Source organism: Electrophorus electricus, chromosome 4 (genome assembly GCF_013358815.1).
Source record: "Electrophorus electricus isolate fEleEle1 chromosome 4, fEleEle1.pri, whole genome shotgun sequence".
Classification (NCBI taxonomy): Eukaryota; Metazoa; Chordata; class Actinopteri; order Gymnotiformes; family Gymnotidae; genus Electrophorus; species Electrophorus electricus.
In genome coordinates, this window is record NC_049538.1 from 10,359,342 (window position 1) to 10,383,020 (window position 23,679).

General features: G+C 50.2%; 1 protein-coding gene across 1 annotated transcript in view; it reads left to right on the top strand.

The window, feature by feature from the left end:
• Window positions 1-259: 259 nt before the first annotated feature.
• Window positions 260-23,679, top strand: part of LOC113584288 (transcription initiation factor TFIID subunit 4-like) — a 46,320-nt gene continuing 22,900 nt past the window's right edge. Inside the window, exons 1-12 of the mRNA XM_035525753.1 lie at window positions 260-1,533; window positions 3,924-4,066; window positions 8,909-9,052; window positions 9,309-9,431; window positions 9,905-9,994; window positions 10,608-10,772; window positions 12,071-12,146; window positions 12,527-12,641; window positions 14,220-14,389; window positions 16,151-16,281; window positions 17,359-17,484; window positions 18,686-18,742. Coding sequence (XP_035381646.1) covers window positions 294-1,533; window positions 3,924-4,066; window positions 8,909-9,052; window positions 9,309-9,431; window positions 9,905-9,994; window positions 10,608-10,772; window positions 12,071-12,146; window positions 12,527-12,641; window positions 14,220-14,389; window positions 16,151-16,281; window positions 17,359-17,484; window positions 18,686-18,742 — 2,580 coding nt within the window. The 5' untranslated portion in view covers window positions 260-293. The remainder of the gene's footprint in view (window positions 1,534-3,923; window positions 4,067-8,908; window positions 9,053-9,308; window positions 9,432-9,904; window positions 9,995-10,607; window positions 10,773-12,070; window positions 12,147-12,526; window positions 12,642-14,219; window positions 14,390-16,150; window positions 16,282-17,358; window positions 17,485-18,685; window positions 18,743-23,679) is intronic.

Consider the following 23,679-nt stretch of genomic DNA (forward strand, 5'->3'; position numbering starts at 1 on the left):
TTAGTTCAGTAGAAAGCACTAAGAAAAAATCAACACTAAACATTTTTATTCAAATAGCGTTGACATGTGAAGAGTAGTACCGGCTTATGTATTAAAAGCGAGCGTTGTGTTGGGTGTAAATACACCTACATTTAGTGGCTGCACTACCACTATTTCATACCCCACGATAACAACGCATAGAAAGCAGAGGATAAATTTTGGCGCTCTGACGTCAGAGCCATTCCCACAATGCATAGTAACACGCACGCGCACTCGCCCCCTTGTTCAATTTAGACAGCAACCTCACGTCAAAGATGGCGGGCGCCTCCGACCCTCTGGAAGAGATGCTGTTCTCCGAGGTGGACGAGAAAGCGGTGAGCGACCTGGTGGGCTCGTTGGAGTCGCAGCTCGGTGGCCCGAACAGCGCGGCCGGAGCGCACGGTGAGAGCAGGGGCGGCGCGCACACAGCCAAGCAGCACCCGGGGCGCGCGCTACCTGCCCGGGTAGGCACCCCATCCGAGGACCAGCCACAACAAGGGCAACATGCAGCTGCGAGGAGCCAGGACGCCAAGCCTGCACGCATCAGCCCGGACACGCGCGCCAAGCCGCCTTCTCTGGGCTCCGCCGCGTCCCTCGAGGAGGGCTCGACTTCAGAGACCGGCGCGAGCGCGAGCGGTGTGCAGTCACATGGACCGTCTGCCAGCAGCGGGGTGTCCGACGGGGTAACTTCTCCGCCGGTCAGCATCCACGCGGGCAACAAAGGTGCGACCCCGGGCTCCGGCGAGACGTCGGGGGCATGCGATACTCGTCCAAAACACCTCTCTCCAACCGCGCGGAGTACGCGCGCGGCAGCCCAGAGTTTGAACGGGGACGGCGGCGCCGTAACGTCCACCAACTCTCCAACAGACCCCGCTGCAACCGACGCGTCCGCGGCAGCGGTCTTCAGCAGTGCAACGGCAACAACATGTGCAAATGCGACGACTTTTACCGTGTCTAACGCCGGCGCGTCCGCGACGGCCATTGCGCTGGACAGAGGGACTCCTACGATAGCTTTGCGCAGACTTCCGAGTCATATCGTGGCCAGCATCGCTCAGAGCAGGAACGGCACCGCCGTTTCGGCGCTGGTACAGCAGGCAGCGCGCACAGGAGAGACGAGTCCCGCTCCACAGGTGAACCACGCCAGGAACTGCGACGGTGCGGAGGCCAAGTCGGGAGCGCCCTCCGCTTCCAAAGTAGTGGTTCCCGGTCAGCCCGGGACCGTGAACTCGGCGATAAACACCGCGTGCTCTCCGCCCGTCGTCAGCCCGAGCGCTGCCGTTACGTCTGCGCCCACGGCTGTCAAACCCACCGCCGCTGCGGGCGCTCAGACGCCAACGACGGCCGGGATGCTGAGGCCTGCGCCCCCCGCTACGACCCCCCTGGCCAGCACGACTCCAGCTCAGACCCGAGCGGGGCTGGCGCCTCCGCCGAGGATTGTAGCTCCTCAGCTCATCGTTAGACCCCCACAGCAGCAGACAACGATCCAGCTGCCCCCTGGGTTTACTATCCCACCAGGTAAGAAGTTCTGACAGGTTAAACCGCCGTTATTGGACTGTTGCAGTTGTAAAAGTCAGTTTGAGCCTTTTGGGGTTTTATCGGTCTTCTTAGTTTAGCTAGTCTGAGCCTTTAAGTCAACATATAAAAAATACAATATATTCGCCACTACAGGTTAGTGGAATTTTTTATATTTTGTAAAATCAACTGAAGTTTGTTTTTGTTTTTGTTTTTTTGTTTTTTTTTTCTCATTTATCTTTGACACCTCTTGATTTCCTAGCAAAAGAGCTTTACCAGGCAAAGTGTACGGCGGATTTCTGAGAATACTGCTGCTCTGGCCGATCTCTTAACATCGGAAAGGGTTTCTGCAGACTAATTTGACCTGGTGCTGCTCTGACTCACTCACCTGTTGCAGTGCTGTAGCTCAGAAAAAGCTAAAAACCTGTGACATGATTTACAAGAGGAAAAACCCTCATAAGCTTTAATCTCAGACTGGATGCAGGTCGGGGGGGGGGGCTTAAATATTTGGGGAGAAGTGTAAATAGCTGTAAATTTCTTGTCAGCAGTAATTGTCATTGTTGTGACGTGTAAACAAGTAACCCAGGATCCAACGAAAGCACAGAGGCGTGCACTCAAGAAACAAACATGAGCTTATTGCTGCTTAAATCATGTCTTCCTGTTTGTTGTCAGGCGACCGTGTTCAGCTTGTACCATCATCAGTGCCATAGTGGAAGGGGAAGGAGTCTCATGCAGAAAGCGATGGTGGCTTTATTCTGAAATTGCTCCAAGGGAGAAACTAAAGTGTTTTGTAATGTTGTAAATCCAAGTCATTTGTAGTTTCTTAGCGAGGATGGGCTGCTACCCAATTGCCTTGGACAATAAACCAGATATACCTCAGCCTAGATATATACACCATACATCACAGGATAGATATACACACCATATACCACGGGCTAGAGATGTATACACACCATATACCACGGGCTAGATCAGGGGAATGGGGTCAATAGAGCATATTGATTTCCCATAGATTTCCATCGAAATGGTCACTGTTATATTCCGTATAACAGAATTCTTATTTTAATAAGAAAAAACAAAGTTAAAATTCTTATTTCTATTTAATGTGTTTCTAACAGCTGTGAACGTTCTGAGCTTGTAAACGTCCTTTATTTGAAAGCCAGTTCGTGCAATGGTGGTGACACACGTGCTCAGACCCCAGCAGCAGCACGCACCTGGAGACCATGCCGGCACGGCAGAGTGGACCCCACGGAGCCTTGTGTGTTCTGGCTGTGTGTCGCCAGAGTTTCAGAACTCTAACCATGCAGGAGAGGAGTCTCGCAAAGTCTGACAATCGCTGTTTTCCCACCTGAGAGTTTCTTGTCACCTTAAGACCTTCACCTGCTCCTGCTCCGTGCAGCTGTTACGGAAGCGTGTAGAGGAACACTATGAGAAGTCTAATATAGTCTTATCATTTGGTGCCTGACTTTGGATGAAAAACATTGTTAAAAGTTTATGGTTAACTTTTATTGAACGATTTTTAAATAGATAATAAAACAAATAGATAATTAAATACCCTGGTACTTACTATATATAAAAAATTAACACAGACCTGATATCTGTTACAATATTAATTACTGGTATTCCCGGTGCAGTTTGGTGTTTTGCATTGTTTTTTCTTTATGCCTTTAAAGGCTTTAAATTTGTATCACTTCTCATCTTCCATTGCATGATTTTTTTTTTTACATGTCCAATGTATTTTCCTGCTTCACATTCTGAACAGTAGCGAAATAGATTCACCTCTTGGAAATAAGTATAATTTCTCTCACACAGTGTAGCTCAGTGGTTAAGGTACTGGACTAGTAATCAGAAGGTTGCTGGTTCAAGCCCCACCACTGCCAGGTTGCTGCTCTTGGGCCCCTAAACAAAACCTTTAACCCTTAATCACTCAAACTGTACTTGGTCACAATTGTAAGTCACTTTGGACAAAACTGTTGGCTAAATTTTGTAAATGTAAATCTTTTTCTTGTATAATCATAATCTCCTAATCATCTATGTAACACATATTTGCCTTAATTTGTTCATGTTTACAGTATAACAGGAAGCTGGCTCCATTGGTTACACTTGGATCATTATTATTGAATGTGGTGATGCATGATAAATATAATAGTATAATTTCTAATTGTCTGGATTTTGAATGTCAGGTTGTTGTATACCATTTATATGCCAGGAAGCACCTTTTGATGTCTGTACGTTCTAGAACAGCAGGTGGGGGAAACCCATCATGTTCGGGAGGCTGAAACTGTCCTGTACAGACGTTTCCCTTCTCCTGACCTGCCGAGTTCCCACGTGTGCAGTGTTGTGTGTCATGTACGTTGTGTTGTACGCTTCACGGCTCTGTGCCTGTCTCCTAGGCATGGTGTTGGTTCGGACTGAACTGGGCCAGCTGGTGCTGGTGCCGCAGCAGGCTCTGGCCCAGGCCCAGGCCCAGAGCAGCCTCTCGCCCCGGCCCACCACCCCTACCGGCGGCGCCGCCTTCCGGGTCGCGACCCCGCAGGTACGTACCATGCTCTTCCACCGCGGCAGCTCCTGCAGGACCCAGTTTGGTGAGCTGCTGGGTGGCTGCGCACCTGTACAGGTAGACACACCTCTCTATATTAGCTGTTCTTGGCCACGGTGGTTCAACAGTGAAGCCAAGGCCTGGAATTCTTCTTCTTCTTCTTCTTCTTCTTGTTTTCCCCTTTTCTTTTGCTTTTTTCTTCCTTTTTGGTGGTTCATGTGCTTTTAGAGAGGAGCACTGTGTGCGCGTGAAGACCGTCAGCGAGGCAGGTACTGTAGTTGGTCATCTTGCGCTTGTCCAGCACCTGGGTGAGCAGATGAACGGGAGGGTCTGCTTGGGTCTGAGAGGGTCTGGTTCACACTTCTGCTCTCCCAGCTCCCACGACACCTGTACCAGGTATCCGGGCCCTTAATGGCTTGACTCCAATGCATGTAGCGGTGGGACAGAACAAAAGTAAGGTAGGCCCTGAGGACTGGGTCGAGAAATGCTGCTCTAAACCTCAGGCGCTCGGCCATGTGCCCTCCCAGCCAGATGCAGACCTGTTGGGGCGGAGCTGGGGCGGAGCTGGGGCGGAGCTGGGGCGGAGCAAGCTGTGAGAGGAGGGAATGAAGCATCAGGAAACATTTTGGTGTTGGTGAGGCTTTGCTACAGGTGTTTGGCGCTCAGAGTTGTGAGACATGGGGGGGTTCGAGAAGGAGAGAGTGGAAACTGAGCAAACCTTACTAGTGCAGGTGTGTTGAATGTAACAGGTTGGATTTGATGGTAATAACGGATTGATTATTATTATTGTCTGTATATAATGCTGTACAGTGGTAATAGAGATTTTGTAGTATATGAAGTGTTAATGTGGGTAATAATTGATCGTTGAAAAAAGTGAAGGAGGCTTAATAAGCTTTTCTCTTTTCAGATCACCTGATGTTTTCATCGTCTGAAAGTTTTCGTTCGATACAAACAGGCTTGCAGTGGACCTGCTTATCAGGGCCAGACGTTAATCAATGTGTCACTAACAATAAAATGAATGCTGAGTGTCGATACATTTCTTAATTTGGTTTTAGCAAACCAAATATGCTAATAATAACTGCTAATTAGTCACAAGGCTGTAAAACGGCGCCACCTAGAGCCGTGTGTGTGTGTCACTGCTGGAAAGCAAACTTGCCTTAGTTGAGTTGCCAGTCATGGCTTAAAAACTCTGTTCTAAATTACCTTGTGACTGAGGGGAACAGGAGGGTCCAGTTCCTGACTGATTTGCAACATCAGTACCACTGGAGGGTACCAGATGTCCTGGTGGACATGGTCCCAGGTCCCAGGTTGTTTTGTTTTGTTTTTTAATAGAAACTAAAAACTGATTTCACTGTTTAAGTTTGAAATGACATGTAACACGAGTCACACTGGTGTATGGAAGAGTAAGAAGATGGAAAGATGAGAACTGAATCGAAGCGTAAACAAATGGGCATGACGTTTTGTGTTCTGTGTGTTCTAGGAGTTTGGAGAATTGAAAATGCATGAACAGGTCAGAAAAATGGGAGCAGTGAAGTGCTGGCAAAGCATAAAGGAAAGTTGAAGCTGATATCGTACACACGTTCATCTGTACAGTTTACTCACTGTTTGAGGTAGCAGAGACTAGATATGCTGATCCCCGCCATGACCCGGGTCCCCACAGTTGCCTCAGTGGTAGCTGCTACTCAGGTGTTTCAGTGTTCCAGGTAAGGATGTGTAACTGGAGAAGCGTACAAGCATGTTCACGAACATGAGCGTGGCCTGCATGTGGGCCAGCTGAGCTCACGTGCATCTCAATCTTGGCCCTTAGTCTAATTTAAACTAGTCGACCAAATGGAAAGTGACATTACAGCTCTTGTTAGTTTGGACAAATATGTGGAGTTGCGTTTGAAAAGTTTTAAAACAGCAACAAAAAAGGCTTCCCAGCATTCATGGTTCTTGATTGGCTCTGTAAACTTTTGAGCCGTAGATCCTGAAGGTATCTTTAATCTTTTAGGGAGGGTGTATTTGCGGGGGTTCCTTACTGTATCTTTAATCCTTTAGGGTGGGTGTATTCCTGTAAGTTTGATGGAGCAGGGTGCCTCCCCCATTTTTCTCCTCCCTGTAATCGCTGCTCCATCCCTTCTCCTCCATCTCTGATTTTAATGAGCTGTTTAATATTGCATTGAAGTTTTGCTTATCCCTTTCCACCTGTTAGGAGGGCATTCATCACTTCGCTAGTGCTCACATTCACTAAGTATACTCACTATTCGTCATTTTTGATCGATAGTGGTTTTCTTCTCTCCTGTAAGGCGAAATGGGTGTCCTGGCTCTTTCTTCTTTTTTTTTTCTTGTCTACATTACTGATTTAGTATGAGTACGTGACAAGCAGAGGTGCTTTACCTTTTGCAAATCGGTGAGTGAAAAGTAATAAAATTCCCTTCATGCGCATGCTAATGATTTATGGACGCAGTTTGTGCAGGGCCTTCATAAATTGTTTTCCAGCGTTAGACGAGAGCATCTTGATAGTCTTTGTTTAATTTTTTTTTCTTCCTGAAATCCTGGTTGTCATAATGCGGTGAGCGTCGCCCCGTTCAGACGCCGAGGCAGGGTGAGCACGCAGGCCTGAACGGACACGGCGCAGAAAAGCCGCGCCGAGCTCAGGACGCGGACATCAGCCTGTCTGTGTGTTTATGTACTTATTCGTTTGTTGGTGGGGGGTTAGGGCATTATTTAAGTTTCTGAAGGCCTAAACGTGTTCTCATTCAAAGATTGCAGCATCTTGTGGATGGGGCGGGGAAAGAATCCCCTTCTTTATATTGTGGCCTTTGACCGCAAGGTGGCATCAGAGCGCTGTACATAAACCAAGGTGCTTCAACGAAATCAGCTTTTGCTCTTTTGGTTCACCCTGTATCTAACCAAGAACAAATAGCAATACTTAATTTTTACGCATAAGATAATAAAATGCGTTTCTGGTCAGAAATATCTGGTGTTGGTATGATCAGAATAAATAACTGCTTTTATCCGAGTAGGTGCAGGAGAGCGTCAAAACGCTTATGAGATTCTCCGCCTGTTTTGACCCTGCTTACCACAGCTTCACCACTGTCGTTGGCCACAAGATGGCGCTATTTAGTTATGTATTTTTTGTGTGAGGCGTAATACAGCAGAGTGCAAGTCGAATGATTTCACAGGACAGCAACTGCAACTGAAAACAGATCTGTTTGAGGTTTGTGTATGTCAGAAGACCTCAGATCTCTCTTCACTCTGTCAGACACAGCCTGTGCTAGCCAAGTACAATGGAAGCGTGTCTACTTCTTGGTTGTGCTAATCTTTGCCAAGTTATTCTGTCTATTCTATTTCTCTCTCTCAAAGCTTAACAGTGCTGCCTGAAAGATATTGTGATGGCATCATTGTGTGTTTGCGTGTGCATGAGTGTGTGTCTGTGTGTACGTAGCTGGCGGGGTTGTTATTCCGACATCCACAAGGGAAAACTGTCAGACCAGAGGAGATTCTCCCAGTGTGAGCTGCTTGGTTTTAGCTGTAGGATCACTGTGATCAGGGTTCTTCACATTTGTTTGTTCCAGTCATGAGTAAGATCTCTACATTACACTGCTCAACAAAACTTTATTTATTTTTGTCCCACAAACGTACAGAACTTTTTTTTTTTTTTTTTACCCTGAATTTGCTTTTATAATCTTTCTGTGTGGCATGGTTTCAAGTGAAAACAACGTGTACATAAATGATATATGTACTAATTCATGAACAAGGCTGTTATTTCATTTAAATTGTGTTTAGATGGACTATGATTTTCACGTCTGGCCTCAGGAACACAGAAGGGCTCCAGGCCCATATTTGTAATAACGTGCACATATACGGGGCAGAAAAATGGAGGAAAAAAACCTGTGGGTGATGGGGGAAATTCTGAAAATGTATTTGGATTCAGTGTGCAAAAAGGCATGAGAAACAGGTACTGGCTTTTGTTTGGGCCAAAGTCTTTACATTTATGACATTTAGCTGACGCGTTTATCCAAAGCCACTTACAATTATGAGTGTGTACAACTTGAGCAATTAGGGTTAAGGGCCTTGCTCAGGAGCCCAACAGTCGCAATTTGGCAAGGATGGAGCTTGAACCAGCAACCTTACGATTACAAGTCAAGGACCTTAACCACTGAGCTACCACTGCCCTTTAGGTAGTGTTGTTTGTGTGGTGACTGGTCAGGCGTTGGTTCTGTGTATTAGTTGTACTGTCCTGTATGTGGCCTCCATTATTACAATGAGAGAAGAGATTCTTTCAAACTGTTGCTGGATTAGACGACTGTGAGGCTCAGTGAGGCTGACCTGCACAGACCACGCTGTCCTTTTCTCCCTGAAACTTCTCTCTTTCCCTTCCCCGTCTGCACCTGGCTGTTCCTCCCCCCGCTGGCTGCAGTCTCCGGCCTCGTCCCAGACCGTTCGCCCCCCCCCCCACGCTCCAGTCTAAGGTGGTGCAGTCCCCCACTCCGAGTCCTGCTCCCCACACCGCTACTGCTGCCTCTGCTGCCCTTACTGTGAGCAAACTCTCTCTCTCTCTCTCTTTCTCTCTCTCTCTGACTGAGATATTTCTTAAATGAAAATAAAAGTTCACTTGCTTTTTAAGATATTGATTTGTTTATGAAGTGAGCGCTCAGCTTCATTCGAGTTTTTTTTGTTTGTTTGTTTGTTTCTTGGACTTAAGGATCATTCACTGATGCACAGTCATTTATTATACATTTTCTCTTTGTTTGGTAAAAACAACATGACGTGCGTTGGGACAGTCGAGTGTTTATGTGGTGCTTCAGGCCCGGGACTCTTGTTCATCACTGTGTGTTTCTCTCTCTCCTCCAGAGGGCGCCGTTGGCAGCGGCTGTAGCGGTGACGGCTCCCCAGCAGGTCCCTGCCACCCTGGGCCCCCAGGGGCCACATGGTCAGCCCACGCTGGCCCCTCCCAGCACGGCTGGCCCTGCACCTGGAGCGCCTGTCGTCTCCCAGGTCTGTGTGCCCTCCAGGTTCAAGCCCCCAACACACACACACACACACACACACACACACACGTACATGCTCACAGCTGCCACAAGGTTGTATCTTTTATGCACATTTTATATGCACAGCTGGAAACTGTCCCAGACACACCACATTCACACAGTGGCCTACATGCAGCTGGACAGTAGCTTGACAGTTTTCTCTCTCTCTCTCTCTCTCTCTCTCTCACACACACACACTCATGGCTCTTCTCCCTCTTCCACAGGAAATGCAAGAAAATGTGAAAAAGTGCAAGAATTTCCTGGCAACGCTGATTAAATTGGCATCCCATAATTCCCCTTCCCCCGAGACGTCTCGGAACGTGAAGGCACTAGTGCAGGACCTGCTGGTGAGTCCTGACGTCCCCACACACATCAGGGGCTGGAGCGTCTCACGTCCTGACGCATTAGGGGTGTTCCTGACTTTTGGTCAGGAACGTCGAATGTGGAAATCCACCCAAAGTTCTGATCTGGTCATTCTCACCAACCTGTAGGGGCCAGCACCATCTTTCAGTATGGCTCTGGATGAAATGTTATTGGATTTAAACGTAAAGTGACATTGTTAATTGATATGTGTGTGCTTTATTACGTATTTCCAGGTATTTACATTTACAGCAGTTAGCTGAGACTTATCCAAAGCGACTTACAATTATGACTGAGTACATCTTGAGCAATTGAGGGTCTTGCTCAGGGGCCCAACAGTAGAAGCGTGGCACTGGGGGTGGGGCTTGAACCAGCAACCTTCTGATTACAAGTCAAGGACCTTAACCACTGAGCTATCTGTGAAATAGAAGTTTGTTTCTGTGGATTCTTTGTTTGTCAGGATGCCAAAATTGAACCGGAGGAGTTCACCAACCGTCTGCAGTCGGAGCTGAAGTCTTCACCGCAACCATACCTGGTCCCTTTTCTGAAGGTATATATATAAAATCAGCAGATCTGACCGCTGTCACCAGAGGGATCTTTCCCATCTAGTAAAGATAACATATAAATAGAACTGTTGCTTAGGTGGTCAGAGTAATTTCTGTAACACCATGTACCTGCTGTTCCTGGCAACGAGATCCAGTGTATCAGCTGTAGCTCCGTCTACTGGGCTAAATTGTCACAGATGATGGTTTAAACGGTAGAGTGAGAAAATGCCGTAGAGGGTGACGGTAGACCTGCAGCCAGCATTCCAGACAGTGGTTCACCAATCGGTGACGTGGCTTAAAAAAAAAGCAGCGATTTTTAATTTCTCTCTCTCTCTCTCTCTCTCTCTGGTGACATCCTGTATCATTGATCATTAATTAATTCTGTCACTTCTCATTAATGATTTGTGTGTGTCTGTGTGTGTCTGTGTGTGTGTCTGTGTGTGTATGTATGTATGTGTGTGTGTGTGTGTGTATGTATGTATGTGTGTGTGTGTGTGTGTATGTATGTATGTGTGTGTATGTGTGTGTGTGTGTATGTGTGTGTGTGTGTGTGTGTGTGTGTGTGTGTGTGTGTGTGTGTGTGTGTGTGTGTGTGTGTGTGTGTGTGTGTGTGTGTAGAAAAGTCTGCCAGCTTTGCGTCTCTCGCTGTTAAACAGTCAGCAGTCCCTCGTTCAGCCTCCTCAGGCGGCTAAAACCAGCGTCTCCCCAGCCGGTGCAGTTGCTGGGACTGTCACTCCGGGCAACGCCACCCGGCAACCCAACAGCACCCCTGTGTTGCCACAGGTAGGTGTCTCACCCTCTTTCTCGCTCTCTCGCTCGCTCTTTCTCTCTATCTCTCTTTTTCCCTGTTGTAGTGTCAAGGTCAGTTCAGTGTCATGTGGTCATCATATGAAGTCACAAATCTGTCGTGACCCCTTCTCCTCCTCTGGTTCAGGTCGTGACCCACACCTGCCCGCCCCTGGCGATTTCACCCCCATGCCCCAGATCACAAACCTCTGGGGCGGAGACTCATCCAGATGTCGGGGTGTTTGTGTGGGGTGGGGGGGGGGTAAAACTGTCGCTTAAGGAGTCAGGGGTAGTTGGGGACAGGGGTAGTTCAGTAGCTGTCCGGGGGTGGAGATGTGATTTGTGCCATGTCCTCGCTCACTCACTCACACCCATCCTACCTCGCTGGACCTCCACAGTTCGGGTGGATACATGCACATTTCTCCGCTGCAGAATCCCTGCTCTGCGGAGCACCTCCACCCCCAGAGGGGCATGTCCGCCCCCCCGCACCCCCACAGAACTGAGCCCAAGGGTTCACTGGTTAGTGCCAGCGTGCAGGCGACTGAAACAAGGCAGAGAAATATGCAACAGCACACAGAACGGGTCGCAGAACGGGTCGCAGAACGGGTCAAGACGGATGAGGGGCCTGCAGCCACACTGCCGGCCCTGCACAGGGTCCGCCGTGTTTATTAGAGCACTCTGTCTCTCTCTCCCCCTCTCTCTCTCTCTGTCTCTCTCTCTCTCTCTTCCCCCCCCCTCTCTCTCTATGTCTCTCTCTCTCTCTCTTCCCCCCCCTCTCTCTCTCTCTCTCTCTCCATCTCCCTTCCCCCCTCTCTTTCCTCTCTCTCTCTCTCTCTCTCTCTCTCTCTCCATCTCCCCCCCCCGCTCTCTTCCACCCCCCTCTCTTTCTCTCTCTCTCTCTCTCTCTCTCTCTCTCTCTCTCCATCTCCCTTCCCCCCCTCTCTTTCCTCTCTCTCTCTCCCCCCCCCCCCTCTCTCTTTTCCCCTCTCTCTCTACCCGGTGTTCATTTTTTCCAGTCTGTCTCTGCCTTTTTTTTTTTTGTTAATCCAAAATTTACCATTTTATTTAAAATATAGTAGAAATCTGAGATTAATTTAAAACAGACATTTCGTGTGTGTGTGTGTGTGTGTGTTTGTGTGTGTGTGTGTGTGTGTTGTCTTGGCCGTTTGTTCATAATGGTTCGATATCTTATATGTTTATATGTTTGTTTTTCCGTTATTTGATGCCGAAGTAGCTCAAGGTCCAATGTCTGTTTTGATATTAAACTTCTCTCCCTCTCCCCCCCCCCCCCATAGGGCATTAAGAGGGCAGGGGCAGTGGCAGGGCAGGTCCGTATGCCAGTGGTCATCACCCAGACGGTGCGGGCAGCAGGTAAGGCCCCTCCTCTGCATGCTGTTGACTGGCCACGCCCCTCAGCGCGGCCTCCGCTCCCTCTGCGGTTGTCCAGAGTGAGGAACGTGCCTGTTAGTCACCTGCGTACAGGAGGTCCAGGAATACACTCGGAATAAACTTGGGGAACTTGGGAATAAACCTGTGATGTGTGGTAGGGCTGACGGAATGTGTTCTACGTGAAAAAGGGGGAAAGTGAGAGTGAGATGGACAAAGGAATAGATGATGAAAAGTGTGGGCTTAGTTGATGTCTGGGCTTAGTTAAAAACAGGCAGAGGTAGAATCTGTCTTGCTGTCCAGTTCCCCCAGACATGCATGGGGCTGTGTTGGGCTGTGCACTGTAACCTGCTTGCTGTGCACAGGTGCTGTAGGGAAGGCTCCCACCATCCAGACGGGCAGGAGTCCCACTGCCATCGGTGTTCAGCTCTCAGGGACCCAGAAGAACAAACTCAATGACCCTGGGGGAGGCTCCTTCAGGTGTGTGTGGGAGTGTGTGTGTGGGGGGGGGTGGGGGGTTGTGGGCACAGATGAGAAATGGGAGGGGTTTGTTTGTGTGTGCTGGTGTATGGGAGGCAGGCTGTAATAACCAGAGCGAGCACCAGGGGGCAGCATGTCCCTGAGCTGGTGTGTATGACTGTGGGCGACTCTTTCGGGGAACAGGAGCTCAGCTGTGCTCCTGTCGTCCTGTCTCTGTCTCCAAGTCTCTACCTCTCTGCCCCTCTCTCCAGTCCTGCCTCCTTTCTCAGCTCGATGTCTCTGTATCTCAGGGTTCAGTCTCCTTTGCAACTGTTAGTGTACATGTTCCTGTAAAATGAGGGCCGCATGTGTCAACGTACGCCACATTACCGTGCAAGACAGTCAGACCCGCCCCTGACCCCCCAGCAAACATGCTAAACACAGCATGGGCCACACCTGTAGGTGCTGTGTGTGTGTGTGTGTGTGCGTGCGTGTGTGTGCGTGCGTGTGTGTGTGTGCGTGCGTGCGTGTGCGCGTGCGCACGCGTCCTTGGTACTAGCTCCTGCGTATTCGGGCTGCTTTATCATTACTGCAACAATTAAAATAGCAGTAATTGCATACAGTCTGTTTGTGTGTGTTGTGATTGGCTGGGCCCCATTGTGTGCAGTAATGTCACTGTCTCCTCCCCCTGAGGGGGGCGGTATCTGATTGATAAACCAATACCTCTGTGGCGTGATGCTAATTAAGCTGTCAGAGCTGCGTTGTACAGGCAGCCTCGTTTTTTATTCTCCATCACCCCTACCCGCATATTTTTGATTTTTCCTCTCTGGAAGCTTCCATGACCTGCATGAGCCAGGTCGTGCCTTGTCCCTGTCTGTCTGTAAAATTCCAAACCCGGTGCATCCTGGGGCATCTTCACCGTGGGTGCTGGAAATTGGAAACGAAGCAAAACTAAGGTCGTGTTCGGCACTGATGGGTTCTGTACGGAGGAGCTAGGGCTCTGGAGCGCCACAGTAGGGTGGGGTGGGGCGGGGCGCGCACTTTGGGCCTTGGCCCACGCACGGGCGACAAGGCTGGGTATGAAGGCCGGCAAATTGGTGGGGGGGGGGTTGTCTTCGTCAAACCCAGAGCTGGGGAATGCAAAATTGGAGTAGAGAACACTGAACTTTGACCTGTGTGACCCAACCCCCAACCTGCGACAGCATTCCGAGCCGCCCAGGGCTTTCCGCCTTCCCTCTCTAATTAGGACACTGTTGCCAGGGAAACAGAGAATGAAAGTTCTCTATTGGGCACAAGGGATGTCAATCAAGCTTGAAATGACCCTGTAGTATGAGTGTATAGTTCTTCTATTTATATATGTACAGTTCTTCTGTTTACTTTCTAATGAAGATTTCTGTCCCTCCATGATGAAGTACAGCAAGTACAGTATATACATACACACACACACTCTAAACGACTGAAAATGTGAAAGAATGAAAGCTCCCATGTAAAGGGCACAGAGGCCTCTGGGTTCTGCTTGGTCTGCCGGGCGGTGTTGGTGCGTGTGTGTGTGAGGTGGCGGGTGCTCGGGTGTGATCGGTGCTGTGTTGTGCTGTGCAGGGATGACGATGACATCAACGATGTGGCGTCCATGGCTGGCGTGAATCTGAACGAGGAGAGCGCGCGCATACTGGCCACTAACTCAGAGCTGGTCGGAACGCAGATCCGGTCCTGTAAGGACGAAGCCTTCCTGCCCACAGGACTACTGCACCGCCGCGTCCTGGAGATGGGTAACACACACACACACACACACACACACACACACAAAAACACGTACTGGAGATATTCACACACAAATGCGCGCACGTACACACATATACTGCATACACGCGTCTGGAAGTTCAGTTCAGTTCAGCCCTGACACTTCTGGGCCTGTGCTGGTGCCTCTCTTCTCCCTGGTGGCAGAGCACGCCACACCCCCTCTCTTTGTGTTTGCCTCTCGCTGGGGTGTTTTTGTTTTGGTTTTTCTTTTGTCTTTTCATGTCCATTTAGAGTTCAAGGCCTTATAAATTATGTAATCACGCAGTGTGATGTCACTTGCGTGAGTGTCTCTGTGTGTCAGAGAGCGTGGGTGTGCGTGTGGTATTACTAGTGTGTGGACTTGCCGTTTGAACGCTCCTTGCTCCTTTTTCTGTCACGTCCTGAAGAAAACATGCTGGAGAACAGAACCCGCTGACTTTGAGCGCGGAACACCGTGGGCTGCGGGTCCGGGATCTCTGAGGCTGTGGTTCCTCTGCTGTGGGCTTTGTGGGTTCATCCCTGTTTCACCTCCTTTAAACTTCACCGACGAGCTGTCCCGCACCCCGTGCCGACTGGAGTGAGAGGTGGGGCACGCACGGTTTAGAGCTTGATGCGTCTTTCCCCGGTTTAGATCTCACTGCTGGCAGGCCGAGGTTTGCAGTGCGCCCCCCTGCTGGGCTGAGCACAGAGGCCTTGGGTGGCTGCAGACTGCTAGCCCTGCTCACCCAGAGGGCGGTGGATATATACACTCGCCCACTTGCTCTCACACATATGGGGGGGGGGATTTTTGATGCATGTGCTTCTACGAGCTGCTCTCATACCTCACGTACGTGATCTACTGGCCCTTGTGTGGGATGGAAGGCCTGTGATCTCAGAGACACGCGTGTCTCCTGTGGTGGCGTCTGTGTCTGTGCAGATATCAACAGACAAAATGTTGAGTTCCGTGCTGTTCAGAGATTTCAGTACACGCCGTTACAGACGTCTGCTGTGTTCGGATGCCGGTGCGTGTGCTGTGTTCAGACGTTGGTGTATGTGCCATATTCAGATTAGAAATGTGTGTCAGAACAAGGGTGATTGGCCTCGTTTTCTTACCGTGTGTGTGTGTGTGTGTGTGTGTGTGTGTGTGTGTGTGTGTGTGTGTGTGTGTGTGTGTGTGTGTGTGTGTGTGTGTGTGGTTTTCAGGGGGGTGCGGGGGCACTGCGGTAAATGCTGCTGTTTGATGAACGTTTGGGTTTTATACGTCTTTTCCGTGGGCCTTGCGTTTTGCCGCTCATTATCTCCCTGCGATCTTCAACGTTTCCGCTGCTCTGCTCGGGAGGTGCGCGGTGGACGCGCGGAGCCGCCGATTTAAATAATTGCAGCGATTTACTTAAAAGAACATTGGAGGGGAAATTATGTTAAAATTATGTTAATTTTGGAATGAAAGAAAAGGCTGGAACAGCAGGCAGTCTGAGCGCAGGGTCTGACGCCAGGGAGCCTAATTACCCTCTCCAACGGTCACCCAAACCAGGGCCTTTCGTTCTGTTTATCGTTCTGTTTTTCTTTGCTTTTCATTGTTTTTCTTTTTTTCCTGTCTTCTCTCACATAGCTTCACTCCTATGTGGGTTAATGAGCTTGCTCCACAGTTCCTCTAAGGACACGCGGACCACGCCTTTTTCTCACGTGGGCGGAGGAGTCGTCCATGTACGAGCGCCAGTCAGGAACGCCCTTGGACGTGGTCGGGGGTTGACGTCTGCTCCTCTGTCTTCCAGCCAGGAAGTTTGGGGTGACGGAGGTGCCTCTGGAGACGGTGAACTACATCTCCCACGCCACGCAGGCGCGTCTGCGGACCGTGCTAGAGAAGGTCTCCTCCATCGCTCAGCACCGCATGGACTCCGGCAAGGTGGGGCTGGACAGAGACGACGCTCCCGACGCTGGCATCAGTCTAGCGGGACGCCGCCCTTGTGCCACGATGGCGGGAGCGTCCTTTAAAGATCCTTGCAAACTCTCAAAACATTTGTACTTTTTTGGGTTTCGGGGTTGTGCCGTGTTTGTGTGCTGGGTGTTTCTCTATGTTTGGTCGGCGGGACGGTTTCGTTGTTATGAACAAATGACTTCGAAGGGTTTTCGATTTTCAGAAGTTTCAGTGCGAGTGTCTCGGAAGCGTGCTTGCTGGGTAACCGACTCTTGGGTAAAAACGCACCGGAGCAGCTCTGTCTGAGACGCCGCGCGCAAGAAGGTCGATAAACACGCGTGCAGGAGGGGAGGTTGGGTCCTTCAGTCGTGCCGTCTGTGGGCCCCCCCCCCCCCCACACACACTGTGCCCTTCAAAGGCTCCGAACGCAGAACGGAGCCCCCGCCCGAACGGTGCGGCACAGCGGGGAGGGGGGAGGAGCCACGGTGGAAAAGGCTTTCAGAAGTTTGTTGGCGTGCAGGCCGCGCACCGGGACCTGCACGACCGCCTTCCTGTCGCTCAGCGGTTGTCTCTCGTCTTTTTTGTTGTTCTCGCGTCGTCTGGAGTCAGTTTGCGTGCGGAGGTTTGGGAGGGAGCGCTGTGAAGCCACTACTAACGTGGGGTGAGGGAGCAAGGGAGGGGGATCCCAGAAGTCGTTCGACTCCGTGCCGCTCTGATCCCCCGCCTGAAAATCTGGAAAGAGTGAGGTAATGGGAGAGAAGAATCGAGGGCACGTTTCTGACATAAACACGTTTAATTATGGTGTTAACAGTTTGTTTGCCCACAAACTTAGTTTCCACCTGAGCGCTATGAGCTCTGGGACGCACTTTAGATGTCTTCCATAGTGAGTCATCAACAGAAAACCGCGCAGGAAAGACGCGTGTCCTTAGCAAACCTAAACTTTTAGTTTCAGTGTAGTAAACATTTGAACTCGACTGTTGGTTTGTGCACATTGTTCACTCTTTTACCGTTATTCCTCCTATCTCTCTCCATATTCTCTTCCCCTCTCCCTCTCCCTCTCTCCAGGATGAGGACTGGTGTGAACAGACCTCAGATGTTCGCTCCCAGCTGAAGTTCTTTGAGCAGCTCGAACGGTTGGAGAAGCAACGGAAGGACGAACAGGAGAGAGAGATTCTCCTCAGAGCGGCCAAAGTAACGACCCCCACCCGTCCTGTTACACACACCCCCCCCCGCCCCATCACCACCCACCCGTCACCGTGGTGGAGAGGCTCATCAGACTGCGGGCTGCCCGCTGCTTTACCGTCCTGTCCTCTTCTGTTAAAACTCCCCAGTGCTGCTCGTATGAGGCGCGTCTGACCTGACCAGATAAAGCCGGCCGCTCTCTGACGGCTTGCTCGTTGCTCCGCCTCCTCGCCGCCAGAACCCACCGTGACACACAGAAGACCCGCTGCCGTTTTGCTCTCTCGGTTCCGGATATGACGTGCAAATGACACGTGGTGCCGCTCTGTGTGGCTGACTGAGTCCAAATACGGAAATAGCACACGCGCTTCATTTATGTCCTTGCTGGCTTCACTCATTAGCCTCACCTCAGTTTGACCCCTTAAATTTGACCTTGCTAAAATAAAACCCTCCTCATATAACTGGAGTCCTGGGAGAGCGGAGACGAGGTGGAGCAGGGGTCCAGTCACTCCACCCACACACTGAGCACCACCCAGACTGCCTGATGGGCTTAAAACCGTACACACACTCACTCGCTCTTACTCTCTCTCGCGCTCTCTCTCTCTCTCAGCCTTTAACAATTGGCATCTAAATATGTTATGCGTCTGAAGATCAGTAAATCGGGCAACGCCCGGGGTGTGTTGGCGTGTTTAGTTGCATGCGTGGGGTGGGACAGGTGTGGGCCGTGGGCCTGATGGGCCACTATGTTTGTTTCTGAGGGAACAGACTGGACTGCCTGAGGTAGAGAGAAACCGACACGCACGTCTTACTCTTCATACGACACGGCACGTTCAGGAGAGAGACCGACACACGTCTTAACTCTTCATGTGCTGCATGTTCAGGAGAGTGCGTGCGTGGAGTGTCATTTAGGACTGTCTCGTTCCCTCGGGCACACACACTGCGTTGATTCTTTAATATGGTGTTTTGAAGCAGCTCGGTGTAGTGGAGGGCCGGGCCGGTCCAGTCCAGACGGGGACGCCTGTGTTCCTGCAGTCTCACGATCGCCAATCCAGACCCTCTCTGTCCTTGACACCTCGTCTTTGGCCCCATTCAGATCTATTTTAGAATACACCTCTATCACAGCTGTTAACCCCCCCCCCCCCCTCTCTCTCTCTCTCTCTCTCTCTCTCTCTCTCTCTCTCTCTCTCTCTCTCTCTCTCTCTCTCTCTCTCAGAGTCGCTCAAGGCTGGAGGACCCTGAGCAGGCGCGCTTGAAGCAGAAGGCTAAGGAGGTAAGCGCCAGACTCCTCATTACCCGTGACATTTCAAGGCTTCTCCAGGTTAATATTTCATGCAGTGCTACATATGTAACGCCATTTAAAGTCTGACTCGGGAGAAAAGAAAGAAAAGGAAGGACGTTGAGGCATTATTTTTGAACTGACTGGTGATCATGGGTTTGTCCCCCCTCTACCTGCGCTGGCTGAAGTTTTGTTGAGCCAGGCTTGAAAATTGCAGGGTCTTTTTTTATAAAGACTTTAATCAGGCGATTGAACAGGGCAGCTCAGGTCTACACTCTCCTGCTCGCTCGCTCTCTCTCTCTCTCTCTCTCTCCTCTCTCTCTCTCTCTCTCTCTCTCTCTCTCTCTCTCTCTCTCTCTCTCTCTCTCTCTCTCTCCCTCTCCCACCCTCTCCTCCACGTGCACTAGATAATTTGACCATATAATTTGCATCACAAAGAGTCTCCCCCGGTCTTTCAGGCTGGCAATTATACGTCCAGGAGAGGGACGCTGTCAGAGGAGCGACTCGGCGTGCGACTCAGATCTGCTTACATACGGGGTTTCCCTCCTTTGCTGTTGTTTTTGCACGGCTAATTAAAAAAGTTCTGCTGCTCCCAGTGGATCAGATGTTCAGTGGAATTGCATGCTTACTTTTCTCGCTTTCTGGAAGTGTATACGCGTGCGCACACACAAACAGAATATTCTGTCATATCTCTCTTGTTTTATGTGGTGTATTGTTGTGTTGTTTTTGACAAAACAGATGCATAAAGAGTTTCAGGGAGAGATTCAACAATGCATCGATTCATGTTGATATGTCTGTCAATATTTATTGATCAAGCGTCGGTCAATATATCAGTCAGTTCATGGTATGTTCATTTTAGAGGAGGCCACACCAGCAGTTTCATTCATGCAGGACTTATGTTCAGTGCAGTAAGGTCTGTAGTCTGTGTCATATGTGGTAGGTGAGGGGTACCCAGGGGAGCGGCCTGTATAGTGGTGTTAAATTCAACTGGACGTTGAATTTCCGTGCCGTTGTGATATAGGTCCTTCCCCTTTCCTGAGCCCCCTTATGCAAATGAGGTGGTTTGTAATAGGCTGTGCAACGGTAGTGTTCTCTAAACGGATCGCATCCTCATTAAGTAACACGCTGCTCCCCTGCATGCATGACACACGTGTGCTTGTACAGATCAGACTCGTACGCATGCTCATCTACACACACCTCCCATACCAGTTTTCTCTGTGTGGTTACGTATCTCAGCACTCTCTGAGGTGTGCTTGTCTTCCCTTGTTGCAAATGCACTAAATTTCTGTCTGAATTTTAAAAAGGTCTTTTGCTGAAATTGCACTTTTATTCAATGTTCTGAGCTTCCAGAAATGGCGATTGTTCTCTTTTTGTCTTGTTGTGCCTGTCTCTCTCTCGCGCTCTCTCTCTCTGAGTGTAACCTTGATGGACCAGAGGGGTCCAGAGTCGCTGTCTGCGTCTCAGTCGAGCCTGTCGTCGTTGGCGTCACACGTCTCGTGGGGGTCTGATGTGCAGTGCCATGCGGGGTGGGACTTTCACTGGGGAACTTTCCATGTCTTCCCCAAATTACAAAAGGCAGTTCGGTACTTACATGGAACTTTGACTTGGCGGTTCTGTTATTGAAGGAGAGCGTTTGGTGCCGTAGAGGGGGGACACAGGTGGACGGACGTAGGGGTGGAGTTGCAGAGGGACACTGTAGAGGGGGGGATGCGTCCACTCTGTGCCCGTGGTGGTGTGGGATATCTGGGGCAGTGTAGGTAGTGAGGCTGGGTGTTTGGGCATGACCCAGGGATCAGTGGCGCATGTTCTACCAGCTCCCCTCATGCCCTTCACCAGGTTACACTGCTCTATCCTCTCTCTCTCGTGCTCTCTCTCTCTCGCTCTCTCTCTCTCTCTCTACAATGGCAAGGACCAGTGGTCAGTGTGACTATTTTTAAAATGCACATAGTGAAAATCAATGGCCAAAAAACGTGTGTGTGTGTGTGTGTGTGTGTGTGTGTGTGTGTTGGCGAGAGAGACCACTGACTGGGTGGGAGCCTTGCTCCTACATCCTATCATCAGAACTCCTTACCAGATAAGTGCGAGGGCAGTTTTTAATGGTGGTTGGTAGTGGGGCAAAAGAGTGAGTGGAGAGAGAGAGAGAGAGAGAGAACCCAAACGTGCAGGAGCAGGCGGGAGGTGCGGCGTGTGCCCTGGCAGATGCATCACCGTGTCAGGGCGCACAGACTCTCTGGGGCCACAGATCCATCATGCCTGGCCCGGGCTGCAGGCTGCAGGGCAGGGCAGAGCAGAGCCAGCCTCTGTCCTGTCCACCTGGGTCCCCCCGCAAGCCCCCACAACCCCAGCTGCTGCCGCGGCACTGCGGACAGACTCGTCCTGCTGCAGCTGAAGCCATTCTCGCATCATCTTCACGGGCACGGCCAGCCCAGGGCTGACTGAGCGTCTCCCATGCGGTTTCCAGCTCTGCATGCGTGTGCTCTTCCGAAAGGCAGAGGACTGAGGTCCGGTCCAGACTTTGACTCTAGAGTTTGACCATGGCAGCGGGGGGCGCTAACGTCATCTAGCACACTAACTAATGCCAACGCTCTTCAGTTACACCAACAGCCAATGTGTCTAATGACATCTTGGCTGTGGGACTGTTGTTACATCTGTCTGTCTGTTTTGTGTTTAACAATGCTCATGCTTTGGAGGTTAGTAAAGGGAGGCGTGGCCTGAAGCAGCTTGTAAAATGCGTGTAGCTTTCATTCAGTATTAAAGGGGTGAGACTTTTATGTGGGACTTTTATGTTGAAAGGAAATTAAGCAATCAGGCTTCTTCATAAAACGAAACAAACAAACAACAAAAAGCAGCAACCCAAAAGCATGTTTAACAGTGACATTGTGAAACGTGTATTAAATGGATTTCTCAGTGCAGCCCTGGTCACCTGACACCACATTATTAGCATCTCCCAGTGCTGCAGCTGGTAAGACGATGGAGTGGCTTCAGATGAGCGGGACACCACCTGGACAGGTGGAACCCCAGTCCCCCACAGGGGTGGCAGTGTGGTCAACCGCCACACTCTACCTTTCCTGCAGCTTGGCTAACTGGTGAAGGGCTTCATGTCCTGTCAGGTCACTTATTTTCACGGTTGGTTTATAAAGCAATGTTATTAAAGGGGAGGTCAGTCGTCAATGCTCATTAAAGGGAGATTTTGGTTTAGGTTTAGGGTTAAGGTTAGGGTCAAGGGTTAGGGTTGGGGTCAAGGGTTAGGGTTAGTTTAGGTTCAGATCTTATCTTAACTCTGTGAAGTTTAAGATCACAGTGACCACAGTCTGTCTCCTTCTATGTTTCTGTCTCTCTGTCTTTCTAGCTTCCCCTTCCCCCGTTGCTTGCTCATGCTCTCTCTCTCCTTCTCCCCCCCCTCTCCTTCTCTCTCTCTCTCCCTCTCTCTCTCCTTCTCCCCCCCTCTCCTTCTACCCCCCTCTCCTTCTCTCTCTCTCCTTCTCTCTCTCTCTCTCCATCTCTCTCTCTCACTCTCTCTCTCTCCCTCTCTCTCTCTCCCTCTCTCTCTCTCTCCCTCCCTCTCCTTCTCTCTCTCTCCCTCCCTCTCCTTCTCTCTCTCTCTCTCTCTCTCTCCCTCTCCTTCTCTCTCTCTCTCTCTCTCTCTCTCCCTCTCTCTCTCTCTCTCTCTCTCTCTCTCTCTCTCTCTCTCTCTCTCTCTCTCTCTCTCTCCCTCTCTGTCCTTGTAGCGATGCTCTACTTTTTTGCTCTGAGTGGTGACACTGAGAGCTGTCCAATGGGAATCTCTCAACTTCGTTTTGTTAGAATAATTTTCCTCAAATATTTTTCTACCTCGGGCATATCTCTCTCTCTCTCTCTCTCTCTCTCTCTCTCTCTCTCTCTCTCTCTGCTCATCTTTGTGTGCTCCCAATGACATGAAGATACGCACACGTGCAGTCAGACCAGATGCTGTAGGAGTTTGTGGCCTGAATGAGTTCTGAGCTCCCGGTTTTCCTTTAGGAAAATATGAGCCATCATTCTGGCGCCTGCGTAATGGGGCCTGTTTGTTTATCCTGAGCCACGTCCAGCGCTCCACGCTTTCATTTAGGGAGGGATGAAGGTTCGTCTTTCTCCAGATTGTTAAACGGCGTATCGGGGTTCCTGAACGGTTCTCGTGGGGCGCTTGCTTCAGTTTCGTTCAGTCATGGGGGGGGGTCCGCGACTCGAACTTCGGCCGGGGCAGGTCCTCTGGCTGGGCTTCTCACCACGTTCTCCGGGCCTGCAGCCAATAATCAGCCTTGTTCTGTTTCCTGGCCCTGCCCACACCATACCACATGGTCACACACATTTCCTCCTTATTCTCTTCCCATTAAATTCATTATATGTTACATCAAAGCCAGAAATGCTCTTGTTAATTAAAACATCATATTGGTTCGGCCCGGCACAAGCCAAACCGAATGTTTGGGGTGGGGGGGGGGGGGTTGTTAACTCGGCTGCTTTGTTGTCAGAAGATTCTTCCTTGCGTGTCCCCCAGTCATGTCATGAATGACAGAGAAAATGAAAAGAAAGAGAAAGGAACTGAGCGCTTAAAATACCTTTGGTGCTCCTGCGTGTTTGTGAATATTACAGAGTATCGTAATGAGAGGCACGACAACAAAAAGGGAGATTTCTGCCTGCAAGCCAGATGGCATGTAGTCTCTGCAGCAAAAGGCCCGTGTGTGTGTGTGTGTGTGTGTGTGTGTGTGTGTGTGTGTGTGTGTGTGTGTGTGTGTGTGTGTGTGTGTGTGTGTGTGTGTGTGTGTGTGTGTGTGTGCGCGCCTTTAGGAAGGCCTCTTTCTTTGTGTTACACAGCACTCCTTGGGATGCTGGCATCAGGGGATTTGGGGGTGTGCAGTTCTGCTGGGGGGAGTGAGAGAGGAGATTATATGGGGTGGGCGAGTTTCAGTTGTGCT